Source organism: Ciona intestinalis, unplaced genomic scaffold, assembly GCF_000224145.3.
Source record: "Ciona intestinalis unplaced genomic scaffold, KH HT000059.2, whole genome shotgun sequence".
In the NCBI taxonomy this organism is placed as follows: domain Eukaryota; kingdom Metazoa; phylum Chordata; class Ascidiacea; order Phlebobranchia; family Cionidae; genus Ciona; species Ciona intestinalis.
This window is the reverse complement of record NW_004190381.2, coordinates 93,856-113,574: the sequence shown is the minus strand read 5'-3', so window position 1 is coordinate 113,574 and position 19,719 is coordinate 93,856. Positions and strand designations below refer to the sequence as shown.

The following is a 19,719-nucleotide window of genomic DNA, read 5'->3' as shown; positions in this document are numbered from 1 at the left end:
ATTATTTCAGAGCTAAAAATTCGCAAAGAAGGTCAGACCGTTTGCCTAAAACTATCGATAATATTTTATGTTTCGTTCTTACAGTGAGTTGTCGCTGGGGGTCGTGGTCTGGATGGGCGAGATGCTCTCGTAACTGTGGCGGTGGTACGCAAACAAGATCAAGAGGGTACAGTAGACACGCAAGCTGTGGAGGTTCTTCCTGTGCTGGCCCAAGTAGTCAATCCAGGTCATGCAACACTGGCTGTTGCCCTGTTCATTGCTCGTGGGGCAGTTGGGGTAGATACGGGTCTTGTTCACGAAATTGCGGCGGTGGAACTCAAACTAGGTCTCGTAGTGTTGCCGTCCGTTCCAGTTGTGGTGGGTCTGGTTGTTCTGGTTTAAGCACTCAATCTCAAACGTGCAACACTCAATGCTGTCCTGTCCATTGCTCGTGGGGCAGCTGGGGGAGATACGGGTCTTGCTCACGAAATTGCGGCGGTGGAACTCAAACTAGGTCTCGTAGTGTTGCCATTCAATCGAGTTGTGGCGGTTCTGGCTGTTCTGGTTCAAGCACTCAATCTCAAACGTGCAACACTCAATGCTGTCCAAGGCACTGCCAATGGACTTCTTGGACCGAATTTAATTCTTGCTCTGTGTCTTGTGGGGGTGGCAACCAATCCAGATCTCGTACTGTTGCCATTTCTGCTTTCTGTGGTGGTAACTCTTGTGCTGGAGACCCAACAGATACTAAAGTATGCAACACCCACTGTTGCCCTGTAAACTGTCAGTGGTCTTCTTGGACCGCATTTGATTCTTGCTCTGTGTCTTGTGGTGGTGGAAATCAAACTAGATCTCGTAGCTTCGCAATTTCTGCTTTCTGTGGAGGCAATTCTTGTGTTGGGGATCCAACAGATACTAGAGTATGCAACACCCACTGTTGTCCTGTGAACTGTCAGTGGTCGTCTTGGAGTCCCTTCAACTCTTGTTCTATGTCTTGTGGAGGTGGGAATCAAACTAGATCTCGTAGCGTTGCTATTTCCGCTTTCTGTGGAGGAAATTCTTGTGCTGGGGACCCAACAGAAACTAGAGTATGCAACACTCAATGCTGCCCTGTGAATTGTCAGTGGTCTTCTTGGACCGAATTTGATTCTTGTTCTGTTTCTTGTGGAGGTGGGAATCAAACTAGATCTCGTAGCGTTGCCGTTTCTGCTTTATGTGGCGGTAACTCTTGTGCTGGGGACCCAAGAGATACTAGAGTGTGCAACTCGTTACCTTGTCCCATACATTGTGCATGGGAAAGCTGGGCACAATGGAATGAATGCAATGTCACATGTGGAGGGGGAATGCAGGAACGTAAACGACAAGTAGCAGTTGAGGCAATGCATGGAGGTATTGGTTGCAGTGGATTCACATCAGAAAGCAGGTAAGAAAATAGGCTGTGAATTTTAATATAGATTTATCTTGTAATTGTTACACAGATTATGCAATGATATTTGCTGTCCTGTAGCATGTGAATGGGAAGGTTGGGCTTCGTGGGGCAAATGTTCAAAATCATGCGGTGCAGGTAAGATATTTATACTAATTATTAATACTACCAAACTTGTGGCAAAACCAACGCAATAATTTTACCAAGGTTCCCAAGATAGAAGAAGACATGTGCTGGTGGAAGAAAGTTGTGGCGGTGCGACATGTGCTGGAAATGCAACTCAAGTCCAACTTTGTAATGATGTTTGCTGTCCACTTGATTGTGAATGGACTGAATGGACAGGCTGGGAGAGGTGGTTAATAACTGTTGATAACTGTAGAAACAAGTGAACCTATCAGAGATTAGAGAAACACAAATATGTTTATAGGTGTTCCACAACTTGTGGTGGAGGTACACAGAGTCGTAAACGTGAAGTGGCAACTCAGGCATTTTGTCAAGGACTGCCATGTACAGGAGCCACCAATGAAACTAGAGAATGTAGTCTGAACTGTTGTCCAGGTATTACTTTAATTTAATATAAGTTCAGCACACACTAAATATGAAACCATTACAGTTGATTGTGTCATGAGTGAGTGGTCTGTATGGGGAAGTTGTTCAGCTACATGTGGACCTCATGGCTACAAAACTAGGACAAGAAACATAACAAGGGAATCCCAGTGTGGTGGGCAAACATGTAGCAATGACTTGATTCAAACCTCAACTTGCAACAGGGAATGTTTAAACGGTGGAAATGTAACAGCAACTGAATGCTTCTGTAAGGCAGGGTGGGCAGGCGCATGTTGTGAAACAGGTAAGAGGTTTTTTATCGAATAATATGCAGAGTATTTAAACTAAACCCCAATTTAACCATACGAGCTGCCATTTATTAATCTTAAAAAACAGATGTTAAAGAATGCCAAGCCAATCTACATAACTGTGATGTACATGCTGACTGTATCAACACATTTGGGGGATTTCATTGCATTTGTAAAGAAGGTTACACTGGAGATGGAATAACATGTTTAAGTAAGTGATAAGAACCAAGATTTTCTAGGTTTAAATTCAGTTTATTACGTCATAAATAAGACATGTTTAAATACTGTATAAAGTAATGTAATATTTGACATATCCAACATAGATATCAATGAATGCAATGCAAGTACAACATGCCATACAAGAGCGACATGTACAGACAACCAAGGAAGTTACACATGTGCATGTGATGATGGATATACTGGTGATGGTCAATCATGCAATGGTAATGAATCAACTTTTCTTATGAAATCATTATTGTAAATGAAAATACCAAATAATCATTACCATATTGTGAAGTCGACTATTGTTATTGCGATGTACCTTCCTATTGATTTTCAGTGTTTATGCAATCATGCTAATAATCTTACATTAATTCCAGATACTGATGAATGTTCTGAAGCACAGGATGACTGTGATATATCAGCTACTTGCCAAAACACTGAAGGTTCATACACTTGCATTTGTAATGCAGGGTATACAGGAAATGGCACCTTATGCCAAAGTATGTTGCAGAATTTGTAACATTTTTTTACATTTAACAAATGATAATTCTTACAGATTTAAACGAGTGTGATTTTGATATGAATGACTGTGACCAAAATGCTGATTGTGTTGACAGACCTGGAAGTTTTACTTGTATTTGCATTGATGGTTACTCTGGCAATGGAACTGTTTGTACCGGTATAATATTATTCATAATTTGTACTGGTATAAAAAATAAACCTAAATTAACTGTACAGCGTGGCTTAACAAAAGTTAATGTCAGTGGAAATCTTGTAATCAAAAATGAATTCAAAGCAAGCCCCGCAATATACAGATCGTCCTTTAAATTACGCAACCTACCAATTTTAAACATTGTTGTTCTTACAATGTTCACAGATATAAATGAATGTGAAGCAAGTCCCTCACCATGCCACAGTAAAGCTACTTGCACAAACACTGATGGAAGATATCGATGTGATTGCAATGATGGGTTTACAGGAAATGGGAGACATTGTAGCGGTAATAAAATATAACATTGCTACTCAGCACAATAAACCACGACCCATTAGTCATATACGCCATAAGGACTAGGATATACGCATATACCTAAACCACCAACTAGTTAAAAAGTATTTGCGCTCCTATTTCAGATATAAACGAGTGCATTGAAACTGAAGGATCAGCCCCATTATGTCCTAACCACTCCAGCTGCATCAATACACATGGTTCATATCATTGTGACTGTGATTCTGGGTTTAAAGCAGACATGCTGGGACAATGTAATGGTAAGCCGTAACTGTAAACATGTTGAATAAAAACATACTACAGAAACAAACCTATTTTTTTACATCACTTTTTTAACTCACTTAACTCACAAATAAAATATTCAAGTATATTATGTACGCAACTAACATAAAACAATGAATTAAGTCCATATTAAGATGACTACATGGTTCTTGTTTAATATATCTACAGATATTGACGAATGTTTACAAGGAGCACAAAATGTCTCAGTTTGCCGCTTCAACGAGTATTGCGTTAACAGTGTTGGAAGTTACAGTTGTTTATGCGAAACAGGGTATGAAAGAAATGGTGAAACAGATTGTACAGGTACAACTATGCTTGGTAAACTTTCAGGCTTTTAGGATACACATTTAAATTTGTTGTTAAAAACAGAGCTATCAATAAATCACAAAACCAATTCCATATTTTGTGACTAAAGAAAATCACATATTCTCTTGGTAAGAATTAAACCAGGTGCTATAATTAATACACAGACTAGACCACAATAATGTCAGCACCATTGTTAGTGAAAATAAGTTTTGTGTTAGTAATGTCTGACATAGTGACATACATTTCAGATATTGATGAATGTGCATTGGGAAACCAATGCCGAAACAATTCCTATTGTAAAAACACAATTGGAAGCTATGCATGCCTGTGTGATACTGGATACACTAAATCATCAAATGGAACATGTCAGGGTAAGGTTTTTCCATAATCAGTTTGTATGTTAGGTTATTAACAAGTAAAAAAGTAACATTAAATTAATTGTTACAGTCAGGGTGGGACAAAAATTAGGTTTATAGTTAATGCACATATATGCTACACCTACACTACACATGCAAACAGTTTATATTCTGCTTCTATACTGATACATAAACATAACTACTTTAATTCATTTTTTATTTATTTACAACAGACATCAATGAATGCTTGCTACCAAACATCATTTACACACAATTTCTATAGCAGGTTTGAGTCATATGAAACAGACACTTGTGTTATAATGACTGTCATTGTCCCCTTACGGATAAAGCTCATTCACTATGTATCATCATTCATTCACTATTTATAAAAAAAAATCAGTTTCATATCATATATGAAAATACAATAAAATTTAAACTGCTGATTTAAAGCTGTTTATGCATAATTCATAAAATACAACAGGTTTATGCAAAAATTGTGTGGCTATAAGCCAATAACTAATTTATTTTTACTTAAAAATATTCTACTTTGGTTTGATTGGCATAATGTCATAATTTAATGCTTTTATAACAGACATCAATGAATGCTTGCTACCAAACCATGGTTGCCATTCCAAAGCAACCTGCTATAACTTAGATGGGGAATATGTTTGTGAGTGTAATGGTGGTTACAAGGGAAATGGTACATACTGCCAAAGTAAGTTTAAAATAAAGTAATGTACACTACAAGGGTATTGAAACTAAGCTATAGGCCTAACAAACATATAGATGAAACTGCAACCATTCCAACCATTTTAGAACTTTTGGTCTAAGGCTTAACAAATTGCAAGCTATATAGACCCATGGTGTAACAAAAACATATAACTGTAAAACCGCACCCATCTTGTAACAAATACACTAAAATCTAACACACAGAACTTTGTAACAAATAAAATCTAAAGAGTCTAACATGTAGAGAATGTCCGATATAGACGGTTACATCTCATATTTATACTGAACCTTTACATGCATAACTAATTTATGATGTTTAGATATAGATGAATGTTTAGAGAACACAACTGACTGCCATAGAGACGCAACTTGTAGAGATACTGAAGGTTTCTACAATTGTATTTGTGAAAAAGGCTACACTGGAGATGGCTTTGACTGTACAGGTTTGTATGTAAAGTTACACAAATATGTGTTTAGTCAAAATGCATGTAATAATTATATAAATCTTCACAAAATACATAAAATAATACAATTACAAATCATAAATGTACACTACTAAGTTTTGATAATGTACAAAAAATGAATTACAAAGGATAAACTATACTCAGAATATTTAGCGCCATTACTAAATAAACATTAAACACATCTCACAAAAAATCTGTACTTACTTCAGTTACTTGTACGTTGTAGTTTGTGATCCACTTCAAGGTAATGTTCCATCCACCTCAAATAGGACCCCATTTATCGCACAAAATTACACTATAACTGATATAATGCTAATACTGATTCTACCGCCTCACCAATGTTAAGCCTCGTGTATAAACAATTAATTCCTGAAATACAAAAATATTTCCTATTTATTCTTTAAATACGTTGTGTTCTAGAACTTAGTTAAATTGCCGCCGAAAATTCACTTTGCTGTAGCGAAATATTTGACAAACATAGAAATCTAAAGCAAAATTATCAAAAGACTCATTTTTGAATTAGGTTGATGGTAAAGTTGCCAAAAACTAGGTGGATTTCTTGTCATTGCCAAATTTACTACGAAACAGTGGATTTGTTGTAAAAACTAAACTATAAATCCTATTTGCAGATATAAACGAATGCGAAGACCCCAGCAACAGCTGCCCTGCCGTAGGATCCGAATGCACCAACCTACCAGGAAGTTACTCTTGCGCTTGTAAACAAGGATACTCTTGGGACCGAAGCCAATGTTCAGGTCCATGACGTTTCATTACGAACATAGATACTTTAAAAATCGTAGGCTATACATCGTTTTAAAACCATAACGAAAATTATTTAAAGCAACGAAGAAAAATTAGCAAAACGACGGTCATTATAACACGTTATTGATAAAACAATACAATACATGGCTTCATAATATTTTATCAAATGTTGGCGTATTTTTTTGGTAAATTGGATGAAACCGCCTCTGGTTTTACCACATATTAATTAGTTGTTTTATTGTGGATTTTATAACTAATACTTTAATTATATCTCTGATCATAACTTACAACTTTCTATTTAGACATCAACGAATGTGAGCTTGGAATCCATAACTGTCAAGGAAAATATGTAACAGGATGCAAAAACCTCATAGGGAGTTTTACTTGTACTTGCACAGCCTCTCTCGAGTTCAACGGAAACAAATGCGCTGGTTATTATAGAATAATTTATTTATAAGTTTGTTGGTTTATAGATATGTTTACGTGATACACATGATGACCTACGCACTTTATGTTAATTTAACTTAGCAAAACACTAGTTTCGTATTTTATATAACGGCCTTAAAGGTGACCTTATTTAAATTAAAGAGGTGTTCTTCTACATTATTCTGTATATGCGATCTAACAGCGGGGCACGCCATTAGTCCTGGGATTTAATTGCGAGTTGGTCTAATGCCCTAGACGATATGTACCAAAGCATCTTCAAATTAGGTCTAAAGCGTATTTTAATTACGGCCACATCTCTTGGCCAACAATTTCCTCTCTTTGTAGAAGAATTACCGCCAGCACCGACAGGCCAGTTTAATGCAGCCATTGGGACTAATTCACAAACCAAAGCACCAAGTACTTCAACAATGCTTGTTCTCTTCGCCACAGTCGGGGCGGTTGTGTTCTTCATGGCTATTTTTATCGCTATAAGGGTAAGAACAATGATCAGCCATATTGGTTGCTAATAAGTTTATATATACATAATAGTCCACCTACTGAAAACTACAGTAAGACGCAAAGTACTTGTTTTTAATGTAAGCTAGAACAACAGATACACGCGTAATATCAAATGGTAGCTTAACCAAGATCCTATAACATGATTTCCGTACAAGGATACCATAGGACTAAATTTTAAGACTAAACCCAACAGATCCACAGATTAATAAGACTACAAAGCACTACAATGTAAGTGTATCTTTGTTTTCTCGCAGTAACGCTGTTATTTTAAACGACACTATACGTGTGAAATAGTTTCTTGATAATATAGTAGGTTGGGGGAAGATGGAACACTGTTTCATTCTGTTTTTTCGTCACATTTGGTAGTAAACAAAGAACATTCAAAAAAGAAATACCGTATCCTCACGACTTCCATAAACCGTTGTTAATTGTATAAAACACGATCAGGACATTTGGATATTATGTTCTAAATGTGTCCTGTCTTACCCCACAGTACTGTAACATAGGGTCGAAAATACTGTGTAAATAATTTTACCATTGTTCGGATACCTAAAATGTTTTTTTGTACTTGCACTTAATAAATATATACTGTTATAGATGTACAAGATACGGAAGAAGAAGCAGTATACGCTACAAACTGAAGGAGCTTTGAACCCAATGGCTATCAATGGTGAAATAAACGACGACAATTTGTAAAAGGACCCGGACAACCCGACGTTATTATAAATGTATTTTAACACAAGGTTTAGCAGCTTTGCTTTTTGACACTTTTTCTCAAGTATAGTTTTTACGACTGTCGTTTTGTTGCTAATTCTCTTCTCTTCATTGTTGCAAATAATTTGATCTTCTCTATACTGTATTAGTGTATTAGAAGCTTAATGAGATTAATATGTTCGCTGTGTATCATCTGTGCATCATCGAACTTTAATGTAAATACATTACCCTAAGCTCTTTGGTATGTAGCACATTGAGTGGCGTGGGCGCACAAATTCATTTGCAAGATCACAAATACTTTAATTTTTCCTCGTATCTATTCTAAACTTCTTACGTGACCTACCCCTTGATGGTAGTTAGTCTCCCAAAGTGCTATACTAACTTATATATATGCTTCAGAGGTATGAGTAAGTTAGGAGTTCCGCCAATATTAACAGAGAAAATGTAAGATATCCATCAGTGACGCACGTATACTGCAGGGATATAAAATTAAGCTCTACCTTGAAATTGGGTAGGTGTTTGTGTTCCGTTGTCTTTAGCTAAACGTGATCAGTACTATAGCACAAACGTAAAATGTTTGAACTGCCGAATCTATAGGCTAGAAAAGGAATGTTGTTTTATACTGTCTTATAAAGACACGAAACCAACACTAAACGCGCATGCGACATATAGACAGCGCATGATTCTTTCGCGTTTTACTAAAGAATTCCGTGGAGGGGATCATTTCAATAGGTCTTTAACTATTTTTCAATACCTGACCCTGGACAGGATAAAAAAAGTATTTCACAACGTTATTATTGCTCACTTATACTGACTAAGTTAATACCGTGTTTCTATGTTTATATGTGCATCTAAATGTTAGATGCCTGTACAGACTTATGTGTTGCCCATTCATAACATAAAGTTCAAGTAACACAAAACTGGCAAGTTTTGATATCTATATTGCGTGTTTTGTAGTTGAAAAATACGTTTTTCATGCATTATTTATTGACAATAATGTACATAACATAATTAAAATACAAGACACATTTATTGACAATAAAATACAAGTTGCAGAAGTCGTCACTACGGTTCAACGTATCCTTGGTTATCATACTACAAATGATCTTCCACAATGTAGTGATTCATCATTGGGTTCGCGGCTCCTTCAGTTTGTAGTGTGTGTCTTTTATTTTTTCGCCTCTTGTATATCTAAGACAGATTTTGCACTTAATGTATTATAATATCTACGTATGTAGGCTGAGCAATGCCCCTAACAAGATGCCAGAAACCCAACAGGATATTTTTACACCGGGACTTCCGTATTCAAGCAGGCATTGTTGTACAACCTCTTACATTAGTACTAAAATGCAATTGCTATTCTTAGCGTTGTGTAGATGTATGCAAAATTATACTGAATTTGTGTATTTTTTATGGCGGGAATTTGGCATTAAGACATTTACAATCGGAGAGTGGTCTAACAATAGCATAACCAGTGGACGGCTATTCTCAATTCTTTGGTAAACTTTATCTATTCTTACCCTAACAATGACGAACACAACCATCAAGAACGCAACCATCCCCGCTGAGATGAATAGACCAAGCATGACTGAGTGGTTTTTAGATGTAGATGGTTCAGAATTGACGGCTTCTGGATTGCGTGAGGATATTTGTGACGTTCTTAGCGGCAACTTTTCTGTAAATAAAGAACGACTGAAATGACGGAGGTGGATGTAGTAGGATGGGGAAAGATGGGACACTTTCAATTTTCTCGACCCATTTGGTAGGAAAGAATTATAAAACCGTATCCTCACGACTCCCATAGAATGTTGTTAATTGTTTAAAACACGATCAGGATATTTGGATATTATGTGCCAAGGATGTCCAATCTTCTCACACCCTACTATATTTCTAACTCGCCAATTATTATCTTACAAACTAACGTCAAGCTAAGGTTTAAACCAATGTTTAAAAACGTTACTCGTTTCGTTAGCCGTTATGCAAATATATATCCGTGAATCCGTCCATATATATTCCTACCAGCGCATTTGTTTCCGTTGAACTCGAGAGAGGCTGTGCAAGTACAAGTAAAACTCCCTATGAGGTTTTTGCATCCTGTTACATGTTCCCCTGTACAGTTACCGATGCCAAGCTCGCATTCGTCGATGTCTAATGTAGAAGGGATGAATTCGTGGCAATATATATAATAAGTTACATATTCAATGTTTCAATAATTTTTAAAAGCTTGAATGTGATGAATGAATGTAACATGGTTGATCCTCGCCGGAAAACGACAGTCATTATCGCACGGGTTTTATACCTCGTGCCAGCTTACGAGTTACCATGTATGTTACTTTGTGGGTAATTATTTTTTTGAATTTTTTTTTTTTTTTTTTTATGCGTGGCGTATAAATTGGACAACCCATTAATGGCACTGGGTTGAAAAGCTTTGTTTTGATTTCTTTTTCCCAAACTAATTTATAAAAGCACTCTATTACGATGACGGAGTGTGCGTGCATGTGATATTTTGTAACAGTTTTAGAAATTACGATCACCTGAACATTGGCTTCCGTCCCCAGAGTATCCTTGTTTACAAGCGCAAGAGTAACTTCCTGGTAGGTTGGTGCATTCGGATCCGATGGCAGGGCAGCTGTTAGGATCTTCGCATTCGTTTAAATCTGTAAATAGCAATATATGATGAATGAAATTTATTTCGTCTCATCAAACACGATAACGAAAAACGGGAGAGTTTACTAAAGCGAAAAGACGTGTAGGCGAAAAGACAATGTATATAGTTAGTTATATTAATCACGTTATTTAGTATTGGTTGCTTTTTAAATTAACAATACACTAATTCTTTAGCAGCGGCAATTTGACAGCACTATATATCAATCTTGCGATTTAAAAACACCCCAATAGGTTTTTACTTTAACATTTTTATGTTGTTTGTTTTTTTAATGGCTTCGTTAGTGCGAAATCGATTTCGGCGGCAAAACGTTGTAATTTTTTTAAACAGTAAATTTGATAACTATGTTTGTTATTATCAGGCGATCGCGTTTGATCCAGGTCCAGCCGGCAGGTACGTCGCTAAAGATTGAAGCGGTGAAACTGCAGGTATGTGCATATGTCTTATAAACTGTGTTTGAAATTCAAACTATTTAATATTAGCTGAGTTTTTGAGAGTTACCATTTAAAACTTGTTGTTATGTTTATTTCTATTTAACCCATTACCACCTTAATTTATATTACTATAGTAAAGATTAGGAGTAAGTACTAATATGTCATATATGTGTGTAATTACTAATAAAGTTTTGTACTTAAATGCGGTAGTTTAAATTAAGCTCGGTTGTGTATTTATAATATTTTGCCTGTTCTATGTAATACTATGTCAATAATGTATTAGTGTTATTTTTTATAATTTGTCATAGAAAGTAATGGCCGTAAATATTTAAATAATACTGAGCCTAGTTCATTCGTTATAATTCATTTGTGTCTACATTATCAGTAACGTACTTATATAATTTTTTCGTGGTATCCTAGATAGAATACTTATCTTGAACGGAATACGTGAAATACTGTTATTAAGTTCTGGCGTGCAGAATTCTATCATTGAAGTCCGGCACTGTTGCAAAGTGTAATGGTGACTTTTTATTTTATGCTATGCGAGGATAAAGCAAGTTACATTCACATTCAGATTATTACGTTTTTTTAGATAGGAATGTTACAATTTTTGCATGCATTTTGACTCAAAATATATTTGTATAACTTTACATACAAACCTGTACAGTATAAGCCATCACCAGTGTAGCCTTGCTTACAAATACAATTGTAGAAACCTTCAGTATCTCTACAAGTTGCGTCTCTATGGCAGTCAGTTGTGTTCTCTAAACATTCATCTATATCTAAACATCATAAATTATTTAGTTACAATAGAAATGTGAGATGCACGCAAAATTACAATATAAATGTAACCTAGCAGACATTTTGTTTATGTTAGAGTTAGATTTTAGGGGTATTTGTTGCAAAGTTCTGTAAATTAGACTTTAAGATATTTCATATTTGTTACAATATGGTTGCAATTTTACCGTTATATCTATCGTTTTACGATTATTTCTGTAGCGTTCTATTTGTTAAGGCTTAGACCAAAAGTTCTTAATTGACTGTTTGGTTGCAGTTTCATCTATATGTGTCTTAGGTCTATACCTTAGTTTCAATAACTTTGTATTATACATGACTTTATTTTAAACTTACTTTGGCAGTATGTACCATTTCCCATGTAACCACCATTACACTCGCAAACATATTTCCCATCTAAGTTATAGCAGGTTGCTTTGGAATGGCAACCATGATCTGGTAGCAAGCATTCATTGATGTCTGTTGTAAATAAATAAAAAATGAATCAAAGTAGATATGTATCAGTATAGAAGTAGAATATAAACTGTTTGCATGTGTAGTGTAGGTGTAGCATATATGTGCATTAACTATAAACCTAATTTTTGTCCCACCCTGATTGTAACAACTAATTTAATGTTACTTTTTTATTTGTTAATAACTCAATATGCAAACTGATTATTGCAAAACCTTACCCTGACATTGTCCATTTGTTGCTTTAGTGTATCCAGTATCACACAGGCATGCATAGCTTCCAATTGTGTTTTTACAATAGGAATTGTTCCGGCATTGTTTTCCCAATGCACATTCATCAATATCTGAAATGTATGTCAGACATTACTAATGCAAAACCTTTGGTGATTTCTACTAACAGTGATGCTATCATTATTAGAAATAGTGATTCAATTATTCTTATGGTCTAGTCTTTANTGTATTAACTGTTACACTTGGGTTTACTTGTTAGTTCTTACCAAGAAACATGATTTTCTTTAGTATAGATCCTAATAACGATGCTAACATTAATGTGGTCTAGTCCGTGTATTAATTATAGCACTTAGTTTATTTCTTACCAAGACACTGTGTCCCGGTTCTTCTCTGGTATCCTTTATTGCACATGCAAGTGTAGCTACCCATTTCATTCACACACATCTCATTGGTGTTACAAACTGAGCTGTTGTTTGTCGCAGATGCACACTCGTCGATGTCTAAATATTGTAAAAAAGTTTTCCTCCATTGTAATAGTGATCATTGAAATTAGTTTGAAATGCCTATGCTAGTTTAGAGTTTAAATATTAACATTATTTTCTGGTCTTTACGGAAAAGTAGGTTTATAGAAATGTTTGTCAATTCCACAATAAATGTCTCAACAAGTTCATATTATTTGTCATTATTCTGTCAATTGCTTTTTGTTAGACTTTGAGTGAAGTCATTATTTAGAGGTATTTATTTTACAGTTAATGTCTTACCATTACATTGTCCCAGCATGTCTGCTTTAAACCCAGAATCACAGTCACAATGATATGAACCATGTGTATTGATGCAGCTGGAGTGGTTAGGACATAATGGGGCTGATCCCTCAGGTTCAATGCACTCGTTTATATCTGAAATTGAAAGATGGCAGTTTGAGTTATCGTTATAATAATATGTGAAAGTATTTCATATTTGATTTCAAAGTTCAGAGTCATTGATTCTCCTTCAAGCATCAATGCACATGACTTTTTTTATTAGTGCACAAAAGTATCATTTACTTTTTGTTATGATTTAAGTTACCTGTGCAATTTGTTCCATCTCCCATAAACCCATCATTGCAATCACATCGATATCTTCCATCAGTGTTTGTGCAAGTAGCTTCACTGTGGCATGGTAAGGGACTTGCTTTGCATTCATCTATGTCTGCAAAAGTGATGATAACCTTCTTTACATAGTAATTGAGGTTTTTTATCCTATTTCAACTGACATTAACTTTTGTTAAACAACATTGTACAGTCAATTTAGGTTTATTTTTTATACCAGTACAAATTATAAATAATATTATACCGGTACAAACAGTTCCGTTGCCAGAGTAACCATCAATGCAGATGCAAGTAAAACTTCCAGGTCTGTCAACACAATCAGCATTCCGGTCACAGTCATTCATATCAGAATCACACTCGTTTAAATCTGAAAATAATTATCATTTGTTAAATCTGTTACAAAGTTGATCTTGTGTGAAACATACTTTGGCATGAAGTGCCATTTCCTGTATATCCTGCATTACAAGTACAAGTGTATGAACCTTCAGTGTTTTGGCAAGTAGCTGATATATCACAGTCATCCTGTGCTTCAGAACATTCATCAGTATCTGGAATTAGTGTAAGATTATTAGCATGATTGCATAAACACTGAAAATCAATAGGAAGGTACATCGCAATAACAGAAGTCGACTTCACAATATGGTAATGATTAATTGGTATTTTCATTTACAATAATAGTTTCATAAGAAAAGTTGGTTCATTACCATTGCATGATTGACCATCACCAGTATATCCATCATCACATGCACATGTGTAACTTCCTTGGTTGTCTGTACATGTCGCTCTTGTATGGCATGTTGTACTTGCATTGCATTCATTGATATCTATGTCGTATTTGTCAAATATTACATTACTTAAACATTTTATGCTACAGTATTTAAATGTGTCCTAGTTTTTAGGTAATAAACTCGATTCAAAGCTAGAAATCTTGTTCCTGATCATGTTTATCTTACCCTTTAACATACATCTTTACTTACTTAAACATGTTATTCCATCTCCAGTGTAACCTTCTTTACAAATGCAATGAAATCCCCCAAATGTGTTGATACAGTCAGCATGTACATCACAGTTATGTAGATTGGCTTGGCATTCTTTAACATCTGTTTTGTAAGCTCAATAAATGGCAGCTCGTATGAATAAATTTGGGGTTAAGTTTAAGTACTCCGCAATCCGCATATAGGTTGATGTTATATTGTTAATATTCTTTATCAATTTAAACTGAAACTTAATAGTAATTATAGTTATAGAAGTATATGTAGTTAGTGGTGAAAAAAACCTCTTACCTGTTTCACAACATGCGCCTGCCCACCCTGCCTTACAGGAGCATTCAGTTGTTGTTACATTTCCACCGTTTAAACATTCTCTGTTGCAAGTAGAAGTTTGAACCAAGTCATTGCTACATGTTTGCCCACCACACTGGGATTCCCTTGTTATGTTTCTTGTCCTAGTTTTGTAGCCATGAGGTCCACATGTAGCTGAACAACTTCCCCATACAGACCACTCACTCATGACACAATCAACTGTAATGGTTTCATATTTAGTGTGTGCTGAACTTATATTAAATTAAAGTAATACCTGGACAACAGTTCAGACTACATTCTCTAGTTTCATTGGTGGCTCCTGTACATGGCAGTCCTTGACAAAATGCCTGAGTTGCCACTTCACGTTTACGACTCTGTGTACCTCCACCACAAGTTGTGGAACACCTATAAACATATTTGTGTTTCTCTAATCTCTAATAGGTTTACTTGTTTCTACAATTATCAACAGTTAACCTACCTCTCCCAGCCTGTCCATTCAGTCCATTCACAATCAAGTGGACAGCAAACATCATTACAAAGTTGGACTTGAGTTGCATTTCCAGCACATGTCGCACCGCCACAACTTTCTTCCACCAGCACATGTCTTCTTCTATCTTGGGAACCTTGGTAAAATTATTGCGTTGGTTTTGACACAAGTTTGGTAGTATTAATAATTAGTATAAATATCTTACCTGCACCGCATGATTTTGAACATTCCCCCCACGAAGCCCAACCTTCCCATTCACATGCTACAGGACAGCAAATATCATTGCATGATCTGTGTAGCAGTTACAAGATAAATGTATATTAAAATTCACAGCCTATTTATCTCACCTGCTTTCTGATGTGAATCCACTGCAACCAATACCTCCATGCATTGCTTCAACTGCTACTTGTCGTTTACGTTCCTGCATCCCCCCTCCACATGTGACATTGCATTCATTCCATTGTGCCCAGCTTCCCCATGCACAATGTATGGGGCAAGGTAACGAGTTGCACACTCTAGTATCTGTTGGATCCCCAGCACAAGAATTTCCTCCACAGAAAGCAGAAATAGCAACGCTACGAGATCTAGTTTGATTCCCACCTCCACAAGACATAGAACAAGAGTTGAAGGGACTCCAAGAAGACCACTGACAGTTCACAGGACAACATTCAGTGTTGCATACTCTAGTATCTGTTGGGTCTCCAGCACAAGAGTTACCGCCACATAAAGCAGAAACGGCAACGCTACGAGATCTAGTTTGATTCCCACCTCCACAAGAAACAGAACAAGAATTAAATTCAGTCCAACCCCACCATTCGCAGTGCCTTGGACAGCATTGAGCGTTGCACCTTTGCGACTGAACAGTTGATCCCGGACAACCAGACCCGCCACAACTTGGTTGAATGGCAACACTACGCGACCTAGTTTGAGTTCCCCCGCCGCAATTTCGTGAACAAGACCCGTATCTACCCCAATTGCCCCACGAGCAATGGACAGGGCAGCATTGAGTGTTGCACACTCTAGTATCTGTTGGGTTTCCAGGACAAGAGTTACCGCCACATAAAGCAGAAACGGCAACACTACGAGATCTGGATTGGGTCCCACCCCCACACGAAACAGAACAAGCGTTAAATCCAGTCCAACCCCACCATTCGCAGTGCCTTGGACAACATTGAGTGTTGCACCCTTGCGACTGAGTTGCGGGACCGGAACAGCGTGATCCTCCACAATATGCAGATCTCGCAACACTTCTTGTTTTTGTTTGAATTCCACCACCACAACTTCTTGAGCAGGAACTAAAGACACTCCAACTACCCCATCTACAACTGCGACTGCAACATCCAGCATTACAAGATCTTGTTTCACTGCTTGACCCTGAACACGCTGAACCTCCACAGCTTGCTTGTCTGCTGTATCTTCTGTTTCTTGTTTGTGAACTCAATCCGCACCCAGAGCAGCCACCCCACGAACTCCAGGAAGCCCATGCGCAACTAACTGCATGATATTATTAATACTAACATACTTGGTATCTCGTAAGCTGGGACGAGGTGTATGACTGTCGTTTTCCGGCCACGCGAAAATGAAGTAAGTTACATTTACTCATTCAAGGAATGGGGTAAAAATGGGTCGGTCGTGAGTTAATCTCTTTGTAACTTGCTTTATACTCGCGTGGCCGAAAATCGTCAGTCTTTATAACACAGGTGTTCTGTTTCATATACACCTCGTGCCAGGTATCCAGGTTACTATGTTACTTAGTGAGTGATTTTTTTCATGTTTTTTAGTATGGCTGATAATTTGGACAACCCATTGGTGACCACTGGGTTGGAAAAAATATACAATACCTTATTAAATACAAGAATCTATAATTCTATGGCTTCGTTTTACCAACATTTTGATAAGCGGGTTTATACATATTTCTTTAAAATCATCTTGGTGTTCGTGTTTACGACGTAACGAAACGTGTCACGCAGGCGAAGTGATTCATCCCACGTCTTCTTTTGCAAAGCGCGTGCGATTGCAGCACATGGTATTTGCTAATTATTTGTACAAAGCATTTTGGAGACAATTTGTTTGCCTTTTTAATGCAGTAACAAATACACAAAGAAAGGGGCATTTGTTGTTGTTGAGTCGCAGTATTTTTTTGTTTAGGTTTAACAATTAAGCTTATTTTGAGGTCGATTCTACTTTTTCATTAAAACTCGTTGTTTTATTTCACCTTATATGGCATCTTTTAATGCAACATGGTGTTCCGCACATTGTCGGTCAACTAAACAGTACGACTGTGCGATTTATTTTCCGTTTTTTTCCATAATCACATGCTGCAACGTCAGTACACAAACCGCGACCGACCAGAAGAATTTGTAAAATCTTACTCGATTTGAATTTACAGTTAAAACACGGAAGTTCTGTCCAAGCGATGCCGCGACACGATTTCTGTTTTGTTTCCTCTATCTTTTAAATAAGAATCTGTTTAAGGAAAGTTGACGCAGAGTTTAGTTTTTGTTGCGATCTTGTTTTGCCAAGTGTTCAGGAACTTCCGCGTTAACATTCGTGACCAGCTGTCTAGTGATTCATTCAGTATTAAATTACCTATGGTGTAACTAGCAGCCCGGTAAAACAAGGCATTTTTTAACGTTTGACTTTACATGTAACGAGAGTCAAAACTTATGCAAAACCTATATGCACTCTCCAACCCTTTCTGTTTTATCATAATATAAAAAAAAACTTCATTTGTCCGTTTCATTTCGGTAGCGAAGATTCCGAAATATTTTAAATGAAAAGAACAGGATAAAGCGACAAAACAACAGTTGTTAAAACAAACTTACAGTTCAAACATATTTACATTTATTTGGAAGAAAGTAAGCGTGGACGCTTATTATATTTACATTTATTTGGAAGAAAATAAGGGCTGTTTTTACTACGTTTTGAGCCCATTTTTATACATTACTGCTAACAAAACTATAATTGTTAAATAAACCATGGATGTTACGAATTTCCAATTTTTAAATTATAAAAACAAAATTAAAATTAATTTGCAACACCAACCAGACCCCGTTAGAAAACACCGGACAGAATTAGCGTTTTAGACTTATTTTGTATTAGTACGTGGTCACGTCGGTATCGCTCACCTGCACAGCATTGTGTATTACATGCCCTCGGTCCCGATGGCTTGTCACAGGTGCCACATGCACCCTTGTTTCTCGTTACAACAGGGGACTGTGTTCCACCTCCGCAGTTTCTGGAACACGCTCCCCAATGCCATACACAGGCGGTTCTATCGCAAGCACGCCGTCTCTTGTTCCAACTGCGGGGTATCGGATATCAAGTTAAATAATTAAACTCATTAATTGTAGGTGGATGAAATAATAACTCCTCAGATTTTAGGTTAATAGTTAAGCACTAGCAAGTACAGTTAGATAAAATAAGGACTTACAGCCAAGCGTTTCCTTCTTCGGATACACAGACCAGCAGAACCAATGAACACAGAAGTAGATTAAAACTTATCATATTTCTACATGCACGAAAAGCCTAAAATACTCTGCACCACATTTAAGCAATATGAACTCAGTTAGTAAACTTTATATTGAGATTTGATTCAAACGTGTTTCTTCAACTGTTTTTAACGGGACTCTACGAATTTCCGCAAGAGCACATTTTACTTAGTAAAGCTTTAGACACAGTTTTGGGCATTTATAACTTTAACCCGGAAATGTTTCTGGCTAACTACAAGAAACGTTTGCACCTTTTTTTAAACTGTATAATGACTTTGCGCACGTTTTCGAAACCAAAATGTTTTTCGTTTTTAAACTTAAAGATAATGTTGTCGTCCATTTGTTGTTTTGGAACTTTAAATACTTAATTCTTAATTATAATTAGTCTGTTTTTTTTATATAAATCCTACTGGTATGGGATGAATGATCGGTTAAAAAATGCTTTAACCACGCGCTGTAATGGTGCCTTGAATTACTTCGTATGCAATTATTAGACTCGTTGTTTCTTGTATTCCCTTTTGGTTTTATCCTATGCTCACTTATAGTATTATGGGGTGAGATGGGACACCTTTAGCACATAATATACAAATATCCTAATCATGTTTTAAACAATTAACAACTGTCTACGGAAGTCGTGAGGAAACAGTTTTATAAATCTTTAAATGTTCCTTCCTTGTTTGCTACCAAATGGGACGAGAAAGCAGAATGGAAAGGTGTCCCATCTTCTCCCAC

At 36.5% G+C, this 19,719-nt stretch overlaps 3 protein-coding genes and 1 pseudogene across 3 annotated transcripts in view; 2 read left to right on the top strand and 2 right to left on the bottom strand.

Moving 5' to 3' along the window:
- Positions 1-8,282, top strand: part of LOC100180249 (fibrillin-1-like) — a 15,670-nt gene extending 7,388 nt beyond the window's left edge. The window contains exons 3-21 of the mRNA XM_018815282.2: positions 85-1,402; positions 1,458-1,543; positions 1,613-1,757; positions 1,833-1,963; positions 2,019-2,255; positions 2,348-2,470; positions 2,583-2,702; positions 2,859-2,981; positions 3,038-3,160; positions 3,359-3,481; positions 3,613-3,747; positions 3,938-4,072; positions 4,324-4,446; positions 5,024-5,146; positions 5,481-5,603; positions 6,254-6,379; positions 6,689-6,817; positions 7,158-7,306; positions 7,929-8,282. Coding sequence (XP_018670827.1) covers positions 85-1,402; positions 1,458-1,543; positions 1,613-1,757; positions 1,833-1,963; positions 2,019-2,255; positions 2,348-2,470; positions 2,583-2,702; positions 2,859-2,981; positions 3,038-3,160; positions 3,359-3,481; positions 3,613-3,747; positions 3,938-4,072; positions 4,324-4,446; positions 5,024-5,146; positions 5,481-5,603; positions 6,254-6,379; positions 6,689-6,817; positions 7,158-7,306; positions 7,929-8,027 — 3,671 coding nt within the window. The 3' untranslated portion in view covers positions 8,028-8,282. The remainder of the gene's footprint in view (positions 1-84; positions 1,403-1,457; positions 1,544-1,612; positions 1,758-1,832; positions 1,964-2,018; positions 2,256-2,347; positions 2,471-2,582; positions 2,703-2,858; positions 2,982-3,037; positions 3,161-3,358; positions 3,482-3,612; positions 3,748-3,937; positions 4,073-4,323; positions 4,447-5,023; positions 5,147-5,480; positions 5,604-6,253; positions 6,380-6,688; positions 6,818-7,157; positions 7,307-7,928) is intronic.
- A 413-nt stretch (positions 8,283-8,695) lies between these two features.
- Positions 8,696-8,815, top strand: LOC113474960 (annotated as a pseudogene).
- Positions 8,816-9,014: 199 nt separating this feature from the next.
- LOC100177897 (fibrillin-2-like) lies at positions 9,015-16,112 on the bottom strand. Its single transcript, XM_026838121.1, has 19 exons — positions 15,844-16,112; positions 15,702-15,787; positions 15,488-15,632; positions 15,284-15,414; positions 14,992-15,228; positions 14,686-14,808; positions 14,413-14,532; positions 14,134-14,256; positions 13,953-14,075; positions 13,686-13,808; positions 13,382-13,516; positions 12,986-13,120; positions 12,611-12,733; positions 12,276-12,398; positions 11,804-11,926; positions 10,580-10,702; positions 10,065-10,193; positions 9,566-9,720; positions 9,015-9,236 (listed from the first exon to the last, which is right to left on the bottom strand). Exons 1-19 carry the CDS (start codon positions 16,107-16,109, stop codon positions 9,141-9,143), a joined length of 2,619 nt encoding a protein of 872 aa, XP_026693922.1. The 5' UTR covers positions 16,110-16,112; the 3' UTR covers positions 9,015-9,140.
- Positions 16,113-16,115: 3 nt separating this feature from the next.
- On the bottom strand, positions 16,116-19,571 carry LOC113474957 (coadhesin-like; the record flags this gene model as incomplete). Its single annotated transcript, XM_026838118.1, has 3 exons — positions 18,930-19,571; positions 18,625-18,800; positions 16,116-16,990 (listed from the first exon to the last, which is right to left on the bottom strand). Coding segments are annotated over exons 1-3 (1,125 nt in total), but the record flags the coding sequence as incomplete, so codon positions are not given.
- Positions 19,572-19,719: the final 148 nt, after the last annotated feature.

What these genes read in the sequence shown, in the direction of transcription:
- LOC100177897 (XM_026838121.1), bottom strand. Translation starts at nt 16,109, where the DNA reads ATGTCTTGTGGAGGTGGGAATCAAACTAGATCTCGTAGCGTTGCTATT. An exon ending in AAATGGCACTTCATGCCAAA is followed by an intron (nt 14,076 to 14,133) that starts GTATGTTTCACA and finishes AATTATTTTCAG; the next exon opens with ATTTAAACGAGTGTGATTCT. An exon ending in TTGTGTTCGTCATTGTTAGG is followed by an intron (nt 9,237 to 9,565) that starts GTAAGAATAGAT and finishes AATCTGTCTTAG; the next exon opens with ATATACAAGAGGCGAAAAAA.